The sequence below is a fragment of the Anomaloglossus baeobatrachus genome, chromosome 6 (assembly GCF_048569485.1).
Source record: "Anomaloglossus baeobatrachus isolate aAnoBae1 chromosome 6, aAnoBae1.hap1, whole genome shotgun sequence".
Taxonomy (NCBI): Eukaryota; Metazoa; Chordata; class Amphibia; order Anura; family Aromobatidae; genus Anomaloglossus; species Anomaloglossus baeobatrachus.
In genome coordinates, this window is record NC_134358.1 from 119,902,879 (window position 1) to 119,915,678 (window position 12,800).

General features: G+C 49.9%; 1 protein-coding gene across 2 annotated transcripts in view; it reads right to left on the reverse strand.

Annotated features, from left to right (window-relative positions):
• CSPP1 (centrosome and spindle pole associated protein 1) overlaps positions 1-12,800 on the reverse strand; it is a 278,156-nt gene that overhangs the window by 140,212 nt on the left and 125,144 nt on the right. For both annotated transcript variants that reach the window (XM_075353210.1, XM_075353209.1), the window contains 2 exons: positions 9,616-9,908; positions 7,419-7,537 (listed from right to left, as the gene is read on the reverse strand). In XM_075353210.1, the coding sequence (XP_075209325.1) occupies positions 7,419-7,537; positions 9,616-9,908 (412 nt within the window). The remainder of the gene's footprint in view (positions 1-7,418; positions 7,538-9,615; positions 9,909-12,800) is intronic.

A 12,800-nucleotide genomic window follows, 5' to 3' on the forward strand; every position in this document is an offset into this window, starting at 1 on the left:
CCACGTTCTGTGGTAGATCTTAGCAGACGTGGGCTTCCTAGCCTGTCTCATGGTGGCAACGACCCCTTGGGATAATCCTGAAGACGCTAGGATCCAGGACACACAAGCCACACAGTCAGGTTCAGGGCCGCAGAATTCCGATGGAGAAAAACGGCCATTGAGACAGTAAGTCTGGTCGGTCTGGTAGTGACCCCGGTCGGCCGACCGTGAGATGCCACAGATCCGGGTACCACGATCTCCTCGGCCAGTCTGGTGCGACGAGTATGACGCGGCTGCAATCGGATCTGATTTTTGCGCAGTACTCTGGGCAAGAGTGCCAGAGGTGGAAACACATATGTGAGCCGGAACTGCGACCAATCTTGCACTAAGGCGTCTGCCGCCCAGAGCTCTGTGATCGCGCGATCGTGCCATAAATGCCGGGACCTTGTTGGTGTGCCGAGACGCCATTAGGTCGACGTCCGGCCCCCCCCCATCGGCAACAGATTTCCTGAAACCCCGTCCGGGTGAAGGGACCATTCCCCCGCGTCCATGCCCTGGCGACTGAGGAAGTCTGCTTCCCAGTTTTCTACGCCCGGGATGTGAACTGCGGATATGGTGGATGCTGTGTCCTCCACCCACAAGAGGATTCGCCGGACTTCCTGGAAGGCTGCTGACTGCGTGTCCCTCCTTGGTGGTTGATGTATGCCACCGCTGTGGAGATGTCCGACTGGATTCGGATCTGCTCCCTTCTAGCCACTTTTGGAAAGCTAATAGGGTAAGATACCCTGCCCCGATTTCCAGCACATCGAACTGAAGGGTGGACTCCTGCTGAGTCCACGTCCCCTGAGCCATGTGGCGGAGACAAACTGCTCCCCACCCTGACAGACTCGTATCTGTCGTGACCACTGCCCAGGATGGGGGCTATGGCAATGAGGTGGGAATAAGCCACTATTGCAGAGAGTCCTCGGCCGTCAGGGAAAGGGAGACTTCCCGTCCAGGGAGGTTGACTGCCCATCCCATTGGCGGAGAATGTCCCATTGCCGTTGGTGCAGATGAAACTGCGCAAAGAGAACTGCCTCGATGGCTGCCACCATCTTCCTTAGGAAGTGCATGAGGCGCCTTAAGGGGTGCGACTGGCCTTGAAGGAGAGACTGCACCTCTGTCCGCAGTGAACGCTGCTGGTTCAGCGGAAGCTTCACTATGGCTGATAGAGTATGAAACTCCATGCCGAGATACGTTAGTGATTGAGTCGGAGACAGATTTGACCTTGCCAAATTGATGATCCACTCGAAAGTCTGGAGAGTCTCCAGCGTAACATTCAGGCTGCGTTGTCATGCCTCGAGGGAGGTTGCTTTGACGAGTAGATCGTCCAAGTACGGAATCACCGGGTGTCCGTGAGAGTGCAAGACTGCTACCACTGCTGCCATGACCTTGGTGCCCACCCGTGGGGCTGTCGCCAGACTGAATGGCAGAGCTACGAACAGAAGATGTTCGTCTCCTATCACAAAACGTAGAAAACGTTGGTGCTCCGTAGCAATTGGCACGTGGAGATAGGCATCTTTGATGTCTGTTGAGGCAAGGAAGTCTCCTCGAGACATTGAGGCAATGACGGACCGGAGGGATCCCATCCGGAACCGCCTGGCGTTCGCATGCTCGTTGAGCAGTTTCAGAACCAGAACAGGACGGAAGGAACCGTCCATTTTTGGAGCCACAAAGAGATTGGAGTACAAACCCTCGCCCTCGTTCCTGAGGGGGGACAGGGATCACCACTCCTTCTGCTCTTAGAGCGTCCACCGCCTGCAGCAGGGCATCTGCTCGGTGGAGAGGTGGGGGCCGTTCTGAAGAATGGAGTCGGGAGGACGAGAACAGAACACTGTCCTGTGCACGTGAGCACAATGTCCGTCACCCACCAGTCAGTGACCTGTGGCAGCTAAATGTCGCCAAAGGCGGGGGAGTCTGCCATCAACCGCGGATGCGGAGAGAGAGAGAGAGAGCTGAGAGTCCTGAGGAGACCGCCTTGGTAGCGGTTCCTCCGACTGCCTTCCTTGGGCGAGATTGAGCCCGGCCGGAATCTGAGCCCCGTCTGAGGTTTTGTAGCCCTTTTGCACGAGGACAATTGGGACCTGCCGGAGCTTGGGAAGGACCGAAACCTCGACTGTACTTTTAGGACAGTATTAACAGGGTAAGTCGCAGTGCAGACATTGCGGGGTTACGGACGCCTCTGCGGTACAGATGTCCCTGCTCAAGGTCAGCTGCGCAAGAACAGCAGAAAAGGTTAGGTTGCCAATACGGCTGTGGATGCCGGAGCAACCGACACGCCGATAGCCTCCTAGACAGATTTCAACCAGAGTCCATCTGTCTGTGAATGGCATCTTGAAGTGAAGCCCCATCTCCATGCAACTATGGCTCTATATGCAAGCCTGGAGATTGGAGAATCCACCTTTGGACCCTGGGTCCAGCGCTGACCACGTCAGGGGAAAAAAGGGATAACGTGTATCCTAAAAACGTTTGGAGAAGACGCTTATCTGGTAAGCGTGGTGTTCCTGGACTGCTTCTCTGAAGTCAGCGTGGCCAGAAAAATACTCAATATCTGCGTGAGACACTGAAAAGGAACTTCTCCTGTTCGTCTCCTATCTCCACTGAGGGAGCTGAGGGAGAAAGATCCAACCTTCCATTGATGGACGGTATAGGATCATTCCGTATGGCGTTACCACCCGGTGTATCCGGATTGAGAGCGATGTCAGTATCAAAGCCCTGAAGAGCTGCCTTTTGGTCAAGTAGATTGCCCATGGGTGCAAGTCTCTATATTATGACTACTCCGTCCCTGCCCATGGACAGGGTTGACAGGAGGTTTCTTTGGCCACAACTAGTAGAGCCCGCGGCAGACGAAGTGCTAGAGACCCCGGCAGACGACGTGCTACAGGGGAGCATGCACACAATGGGACGGTGTCATGAACAGCATCCCATGTAGTAAAAACAGCACTGAAATCTGTGTTGCTTTTTTGCCGCTGCCGACTAGCTATCTAGAAGTATATAGCCAAGATTGGTGACCGTACATTGCAATTACAAATGACCACTGCAGCACAAGCAATACAAGCAGCATAGAAGCCTGTGCCCTGGCACCCCTGCTCTTCTGCTGCTGTATACTAGTCATCTAGGGGAATATTCCAGAAGAGTGACCCTACAGTGCAATGTATAGCATACAAGCACAAGTACAAATGAACACTGCAGCACATGCAATCCAAGCAGCATAGAAGCCTGTGCCCTGGCACCTCTGCTCTTCTGCTGCTGTAGACTGGTCATCTAGGGGAATATAGCCCAGAAGAGTGACCATACAGTGCAATGTATAGCATACAAGCACAAGTACAAATGCACACTGCAGCCCATGCAATACAAGCAGCATAGAAAAAAACCTGTGCCCCAGCACCCTTGGTTTTCTGCTGCTGTAGTCTAGCCATTCCAGAAGAATATAGCTAAGACTAGCGACTGTACAGTGCAATGTATAGCATATCAGCATAAACACAAATGAACACCTCAGTCGTGCAAAACAAGCAGCCTAGAAAGCCTGTGCCTTAGCACACCTGCTTTCCTGCTGCTGATGTGTCGCTCCCCAAGCGGGCATATAGCGACCTATGTAGTTAAAAACAACACATGTATACACTGCCGTTATAGCGTGGTCAGCACTATGTGTGCCTCTTACCGCCCGCCTATAAGCGGGTGTATGATCGCCACCGTCCTGCCTTGGAGCCGAAAGTCCGAGCTCTGCAGTAATGGCTGCCGGCTTCTTCCCCAGCTCGTGTGAGTAGGGGCGGGCCGTGGGCGTGCCCCCAAGGCAGAGCGGGAATCCGGCGTCCGACAGAGTGCAGTGAGAGGGCTGGAGCATGTAAAAAGGCTCCAGCCCTCGGCGCTGCTGATTGCTCAGCGCCTGTCCCCTTCCCTGAGTGACAGGGAGGGGGCGGGAACGAAGCGGCACTAGGCCGCAGAAGCCGGGGACTGGAGTTATAAGCGCCGCCGCCGTAAAAGCGCGGTCGGCGCCCAGTCCCCGGCGAACTACAAGTCCCAGCCGCGCCGCCGCTCCCGGAGCGTCCGGCGCGGTAGTTCCCAAAACACAAAGTCACTCAGCAAAGCTGCAGTGACTGTAACCCTTTACTGTCCCCGGCGCACTAGCACACCCAGCAAGTCTGGAGTGTGCTGTGCCTGTGTGTACGGGGACACAGAGTACCTGTAATGGTGCAGGGCCATGTCCCTGAACGGTACTCCAGCTCCGTATCCAGCAGGTTCAAATGGGTCTGTGGATGGAGCCCGGCGTCAGAGCTTTGAGGCCGGCAGGATCCCACTTCCTCAGAGCCCCCCAGGGGGATGTGGAAGGAAAACAGCATGTCAGGCTCCAGCCCTGTACCAGCAATAGGTACCTCAACCTTACAACACCATCCAGGGGTGAGAAGGGAGCATGCTGGGGACACTATATGTGTCCTCTTTTCTTCCATCCGAAATAGTCAGCAGCTACTGCTGACTAAAATCTGTGGAGCTATGCGTGGATGTCTGACCTCCTTCGCACACAAAGCTAAAACTGGAGAACCCGTGATACCACGGGGGGGGTATAGCCAGAGGGGGAGGGGCCTTGCACTTTTTGGTGTAGTGCTTTGTGTGGCCTCCGGAGGGCAGTAGCTATACCCAATCGTCTGGGTCTCCCAATAGAGCGCTGAAGAAAAAATCTGTTTGGAGGGCTGGAAGAGAATTCTATCCTGTAGCCGTGAGATATGATGTCTCTCACCCACTGTTTGAAGACTTGCTTTAACCAAGCGTCGCCAAAGTGGGAGAGCCTGCCACCGACTAAGGACGTGGCTGGAGCGGGCCGAGAGTCATGAGGAAGCTGCCTTAGTGGCAGAACCTCCTGCGGTCTTCTGCGGACGCGCTTTTGTGCGCCAGTTGGATTTCTGATCCTTGGCTGAGTTAGCAGACGAGGCGGAAGGCTTAGAGGATGACCAGTTGGAGGAACGAAAGGAACGAAACCTCGATTGATTCCTACCCTGGGCGGGTTTCCTGGTCTTGGTTTGTGGCATGGAAGTACTCTTCCCGCCAGTAGCTTCTTTAATGATTTCATCCAGCTGTTCACCAAACAGCCGTGAACCAGCAAAAGGGAGCCCAGCAAGAAACTTCTTGGAAGAAGCATCTGCCTTGCACTCTTGAAGCCACAAAATCTTGCGGATAACAAGAGAATTAGCTGAAGCCACCGCAGTGCGGTGAGCAGCCTCTAGCATGGCAGACATGGCATAAGATGAAAAAGCTGAAGCCTGAGCAGTTAAGATAACCATCTCAGGCATAGGTTCCTTGGTGAGGGAATGCATCTCCTCTAGAGAAGCAGAGATGGCTTTGAGAGCCCACACTGCTGCAAAAGTCGGGGAAAACGCGGACCCCGCAGCTTCATACACAGATTTGGCCAGAAGGTCAATCTGACGGTCAGGGGAATCCTTAAGTGAGGTGCCGTCAGCCACCGACACAACGGTCCGGGCTGATAGCCTAGACACCGGAGGGTCTACCTTTGGGGAGTGAGACCACTCCTTGACCACCTCAGGTGGAAATGGAAACCGGTCATCAGAACCACGCTTTGGAAAGCGTTTGTCAGGGCAGGCCCTGGGTTTGGTCACAGCGGTCTGAAAACTGGATTGGTTAAAGAACACACTCTTCACTCTCTTAGGCGAGGTAAACTGATGTTTTTCTGCCAAAGAGAGTTGCTCCTCTGACACTGGCGGATTGAGATCCAGCACAGAATTAATAGAAGCAATCAAATCACTAAGATCTGAGTCACCCTCAGAGAAAACGATGGGATACATAGCCTCCGAGCCCCCAGTGAGGGCATCCTCCTCATCTTGAGAGTCAGCTCTTGAGACAGAGCCGTGGGATGGGGAAGGGGAGGAAACCCTGCGCCTTCTCTTAGAAGGACGGGGTCTGGGATCAGATGATGAATCCTCCGTGAGCTCCGATGGACGGAGGTCAGAGGATAGGAGTCCTCTGTCAAGAGTATTAGAAGCACCCTGTGAGGGAGGCTGATGCATATTCATCAAAGTCTTGGACAAAAGTCCCATGGACTCAGCAAATGACTGGGATATGGACCTAGAAAAGGACTCTACCCAGGCCGGGGGTTCAGTCACAGGTGCAGCAGCAGCCTGAGAGACCACTGGGGGTGAGACTGCCAAGTTAGAGCAGACATCACAATGTGGATAGGTGCTCGGCTCAGGCAGCAGGAGCTTACATGCAGTGCATGTAGAATAAAGCTTTGGAGCCTTGCTCCTTGTGTTGCTGCTGGAGTGGGGGCTTTGCAGAGAATGAACCCCAGGGAGAATATACAGAGGTCCACAACCGGAGACCGGCTGTGGCTTACCAGACCACTGAGCGCGGTGTTGTGTGCCCTCCAGATCCCGAAGCCCGGTCCCCCAGTCGCATCACCTCAGCAGAGATGCAGAATGCAGGATGTCCCAGAGCAGAGTGAACTCTGCCTGAGAAGAGGGCGTTCCTATAAAAGAGCGGGAACTGGAGGGCTATAGAGACCTGCAGGGAAGGTGGGACGCCCCAGCAGTGGGGAGTGTCCCTCCCCTGTGTAGAACGGCCGCCGGGAGGAGCCGAACCTGTCCCTCTGCATGAGTGACATGCGAGGGCAGGAAAATGAAACTAGGCCTCCGTCGAAGCCAGGGCCTAAATTTAAGCGGCGAGGCCGACAAGCAGGCACCATCGGCGCGGTTCTCAGGCAAAAGCTAGAGAACCCGCCGGAAAAGTTAAAACAATCACATACAGCATACTCTCCCCTTACAATAAAGAACCGGGACCCCCAACATAAACGTCTCAGGTACTTAGCTGCTGAGACGCAGGGCCATGTCCCTGGGGATGAGTGCTCCGGTCCAACAGAATCCTCAAGGGGCTGTGGATTGAGACCGGACTCCTGCCAGGCATGGAGACCGTGCTGGCTCCCACTTCAAGCCAGAGCCCAGAAGGGATGGTGAAGGAGCGAGGCATGTAAGGCTGCAGCCTTGTAAATCAACCTTAACAACACCGCCGACACAGTGGGGTGAGAAGGGACATGCCGGGAGTCCAGACATGGACCCGCTTTTCTTCAAACTCTTTCCAAAAGTCAAACAAATCAGATGAGAATGCATGTGTGGATGTATGCCTCCTGACACAAAGCAATAAACTGGCTAGGACTGGCTACCAGGGGGTGTATAAGCTCAGAGGGAGGAGCTACACTTTTAAGTGTAGTACTTTGTGTGTCCTCCGGAGGCAGAAGCTAAACACCCATGGTCTGGGTCTCCCAAAGGAACGATAAAGAAATGGCACACAACTACTGTATATATATATAATTACTGACAACAGAATATCTTACTTTGAATGTGTTATATATCACCAGCATTACATTTTCCCTATTAAACAACATGATTGTTCCTTACAATAAGCAAGGTTTGGATCCAGTGGGTTGCGAGCACCATAGTAGTAATAAGCATCATCGTAAGGGGTTCGGTAGTTATCTACGAGAACTGGCGGTTGAGGTGGAGGTACGGCTGAAATCCTATAAAATATAGGGAAAATAAGTAATAAGGATGAAGCAGAATTGGTCTTCACTTGACTTTAAAGGCAGCCGGACAGCTGATTTATGCTGTGGACCATGGGAAGCATACGTCAGAGTCTGGCTCTGTTATTGCAGCCATGCAGGTTATACTTTCAAATGCTGCAGTGTGTGTATAGAGACCTGTCAGTCATGGGAGCAGGGACTGGGACCAGTCATCAGAGAAACATAGTCCTCGTCCAACTGTTAAAAGTATGTAAAACATGTATTGCTTCAATAACAAAGCTGCTGCTGGGCAGCATGAATCAGCTGTCAGGCTCCCTCTAAGGATAATATCATGCAGGGTTTTGCCATTATACGATTTTTATAATAGACCTCATGTCAGGATTCAACTCTGGAGATATTGCATTATGGACTGACCATTCAATAGAGACTGTGCTATCTTCTATTATATAAGCCCTCAGTGTGGCTTTAATTTAATATCGTTTATAGAAAACCCAATTGTTAAAGCGCACCAATCCCAAGGATTTTCCTATCTAATCTAAAGCCAGTGCTATACTGGCACTATCAGGCTGATTCCATACATACCTTTAGTGGTCAGCTCGGATGTATAGGTTTTAAAACACAAGCAAGTAAAGTTTGTAAAAAACGGATTTTTGTGCACTCACTGTAAAATCGTTTTCTCTTAGCCATCATTGGGGGACACAGGACCATGGGTGTTATGCTGCTTATGCATAGGAGGACAATAAGTAGATGCAAAGATGTTAGCTCCTCCCCTGCAGTATAAACCCCCTGGCCCAGCCAGGCTACTTCAGTTTTAGTACACAAGCAGTAGGAGAATAAGTAACAAAAAACGTGAGTGAATACTCCTAACAAAAAAGTACTGAGAAAGAAAAAACTAAGGCCCAACAGGGCAACAGGGAGGGTTCTGTGTCCCCCAATGATGGCTAAGAGAAAATGATTTTTCTGTGAGTACACAAAAATCCGTTTTTCTCTGACGCCTCATTGGGGGACACAAGACCATGGGACGTCCTAAAGAAGTCCCTGGGTGGGTAAACAATAAACAACACAACCCAAGGACTGGAACCAGTCCCAGATAGCCAAGAGTGCCTACTGAGATAGGTGCTCCACTGTCGTTTGCTGAATTTTCCTACCTAGGTTCGCCTCAGCCGAAGCCTGGGTATGGACTCGGTAATGTTTTGAAACAGTATGTAGACAAGACCAGGTCGCAGCCTTACACCCCTGTTCCACTGAAGCCTGATGCCTAATGGCCCAAGAGGCGCCAACTGCTCGCGTGAAATGAGTCCGCAGCCCACTAGGAAGGGGCTTGAGTTGCAAGCGGTAGACCTCCTGGATCGCAGAGCGAATCCAGCGAGTCAGCGTTGCCTATGAAGCTGCCTCTCCTTTCTTAGGCCTTTCAGGAATGACGAACAGGAGTCCATGTTCCTAAAGGGGCTGTCCTGGATATGTAATATCTGAAAGCCCTCACAAGGTCTAGCGAATGTAGGGACCTATCCACCCTATGGACTGGGTGAGGACAAAAGGAAGGCAGAACTATGTCTTCGTTCAAATGAAACGGGGAAGGTCCTTCTAGCCACTCAGTAAAACAATTCTATAATAAAATTAGCTTACATAACAGGGGGAGGATGGACAGAAAGGGGGGCGAGAATCACTATGAATACCCACCCTAGCTATCAGCTGATCGGCAGCTTCTGTCCTTCAAAAATCTGCTCATTTTACAAACTTTACTTGCTTGTGTTTCAAAACCTATACCTCCTAACTGACCACTAAAGGTTTGTATAGAATCAGCCTGATAGTGCCAGTATAGCACTGGCTTTAGGTTATATAGGAAAATCCTGGTGATTGGTGCGCTTTAACAATACCTGGTAATGGCGCAGGTTTTGTTTCCCATTCTGCGTTACATGTAGTGGAGAAGGATCATGTATTTTAACATCCCTGCTACTTTGCTATTGCAGGAGGTGCTGATTTTGAGACAGCTCAATTATCTATAATCAAGGACACATCTTCACTGATTTTTGTATACAAGAAAAACACAAATAAAGATGGGCTCATATATTTACCTGGGGGCAACTATTTCTCCAAGGATGTTGGATATTCCTCGATGGTATTCTTCGTTGGCTGGATTGAAAGTTGTGGGAAAGACATTACCATTGACAGCGGACTCTGGAATAGGAGTCTGAAAAGCCACTCTTGGTCTTTCCGGTGGGGACTTTTCTTCTATGAGAGGCCTATTTTCTGTAGCTGTTCTGCTAGTCTTCTGGGGGTCAATAAGTATTCCAGGTCGATAGGGGACATTTCGATCTGATATTTCCTGTTGGCGGTTTATTGCTCCAAACTGTCGTAAGCGGTCAGGCTTTTCAAAAAATACAAACATATTTTTCAGAATAGGTTTTAATGTTATTTTTACATTCTAGTGAAAGGGTTTTAAGCATTGTTAAAAGATCCTTTAAAAAAAGTAAAAGGGTAAGTTATTTCCAAATTTTCTTGTGATTTGTGCCACAGCTCCAAGCAGATTTAGGGTGCGTGCTCACGATCAGTGTTTGTAGCGTTTTGGATGCATCGTGTTTTCGCTGCGTCCAAAACTCTGCGTTGTACAGTACAAGCACAGTGGATGAGATTTCTAGAAATCCCGTGCCCACTGTGCTTGTATGACCTGCGGCGAAAACTGAGCTGCGGTGCGGCTTTCCGAGCTGCAAGTATGTAAATTCTTTGCTGCGGAGTCACAAGCGTCCTCCGTAGGGAGAACAAAAGCAAGTGAACGCAGCGCCCCAAACCCTGATCGTGGGTACGAGCAGCTTCAGTCTCCTGCAAAGGAGACTTGCAGCCCCACAGGTCAGGACCCACCGTGTCCAGGACGCAGCTGGTCCTGATGCTAGGCACAAAGCCTTACAATGTTTGGTTTGCTGTGAATTTAAAGGGTGAAAATCCAAAGTGAAAAGTTGTAGCATTAACGGACATGTTGAGGATTAGAAATGCATCTCAGAATGATTTCTGTTCAAAGTTTTTGCCTCTTCTGTAACACTGCAGATTTCCCGCCAGTAAATCAGATACAAAAACCACAGCATATTTGCAATACGGGAACATATCCCATGAGATATCACTAATATGCTTTTCACAAACTCAAGGGAATTTATAGAACTGAATGAAAAACTGAATAATCAAAAAAGTATCAAAATAAAAAAAAAAGTTTGAAAGCTAATGCCACTGATTCGAAATTAGATGTAGAAAGTTGGTAAAATTTATACAAAATACCCATAGAAGAGAAATACAAATAAAAGGCATTGGCTTATTCATTTTGTTTCAGTGCATCTAAAAAACGGACAGAAAAATCTTGTTTTTAAAAACAAAAAGGGCAGTGGCAGTCCTGAAGAAGGCCTAGAGTGAAGCAGGTTATCAGGTAGGGTATCAGGACATGGTATCAGGACATGGTATCAGGACATGGTATCAGGACATGGTATCAGGACATGGTATCAGGACATGGTATCAGGACATGGTATCAGGACATGGTATCAGGACATGGTATCAGGACATGGTATCAGGACATGGTGAGGACTCCTGAAGCATCTGAGACAACTGGCTGAGAAGCTGTTACACCCCCAAAGAAAGACAGCAATGCCACTCTGAAGGACAGCTGTATAATAACACATGGTTTAAGCTGCTTCCTTCTGGTGTGTTTCAAACTAATTCCACATGCATGCAAATGTTAAGAAACGTGCTCAGGTCTACATTATCCAAACTACTACTACCAGGCAAGCAAAAGAATAAAGTAGAAAGCTATTAAAGTTTGTAAAGCATCCCTGCAGAGGAGAAATGCAAAAAATAAAAAAAGAAAACAGTTTAAAAAAAATGTGTTAAATTTACCTCCACTTCATTAAGCTAGAAAAAGCATGTAAGAATAAATCAGCAAAGTAATACACAAGGGGAAAACATTGCACAAGAGATATAGTGAAGCACCCAGTGTAAATTACTTTCTCGTTTGTCTCATTGGGGGGGACACAGAAGCCTGGGATAGTCTACTGCCACCAGTATTACATAGCATTAAAGCTTGGCTTCACCTCAGGAGACTATACCTCGCCAGCTAGCATCAGGCCTCCTCAGTTTTGTCTAGTGTCAGTTGGAGGCAACTGATGTTTAAGTCTAAAGGGGTGTTACACACAGCGATATCGCTAGTGATATCGCTGGTGACAGCACCCGCCCCCGTCGTTTGTGCGTCACGGGCAAATCGCTGCCCGTCACAGCGGCGTCACAAAGCGGCCGCCCAATAGAAGCGGAGGGGCGGAGATGAGCGGGACGTAACATCCCGCCCACCTCCTTCCTTCCGCATTGCCAGCGGCCGCAGGTAAGCTGCAGTTCGTCGTTCCCGAGGTGTCACACGCAGCGATGTGTGCTGCCTCAGGAACGACGAACAACCTGCGTGCTCAACAATTAACGATTTTTAAAAAAGTAACGACGTGTCAACGATGGACGATAAGGTGATTATTTGCCATCGTTAACGGTCGTTCCTTGCTGTCACACGCAACGACGTCGCTAACTATGCCGGATTTGCGTCACGGAATCCGTGACCCTGGTGATAAACGGGGCCTTAAAGCCTTTTTAGGCGTTTAGAGGCTAGATTAGGCGTTCACATTTCTCTAGTTTCTTTTTCAGATGGATCGTTTATAAGGTCACAGGGTGTAATTGCTCACTCTGTTTCACCCACATAGCGGCGAAGAGTACAGGCTGTAATTTATCAGTTGGTATCTTCTTGAAGATGTACAGTTAGACCATGCAGCTTGACACTGTCGGTGATCAGGTACCAGTGTGGTGGTTCTTTTAGCCTTGTAGTCTCCTGCCCACCTGCCCCTCATAGTGCGCGTTTGCATGGAGCAGTAGATGGAGTCCAGACTCCACCAACTTTTAGACATAGGGGTTAGGTAGGTTCCTTACTATAGCCCTGTGCTGCGCTGCCTTTCAGGGTAGTTTTTTGGTGTGGTGTCCTCTTTCTCTCTTCTCACCCCTCCGCGCCCTCCTTCTCACCCTCAACTCTTCAGGTGTTTTCCCTGAAGCTAGGGGGTGTGAGTGAAGTAGGGCTCCTTTCCATGTGAAGGGTGCATGCGGCTCTTGGGGTGGAGGTAGAGGTCCTGTACGGTGGTGGTGGTGTTGTGTGCTTGTCATATTTGGTGTTTAATCTCACTGCTTAAACATGGGTGTAGCCTTCCACTATCACATGCTATATTACTTTTTACGATTAGTTTGTTTAGTGTAC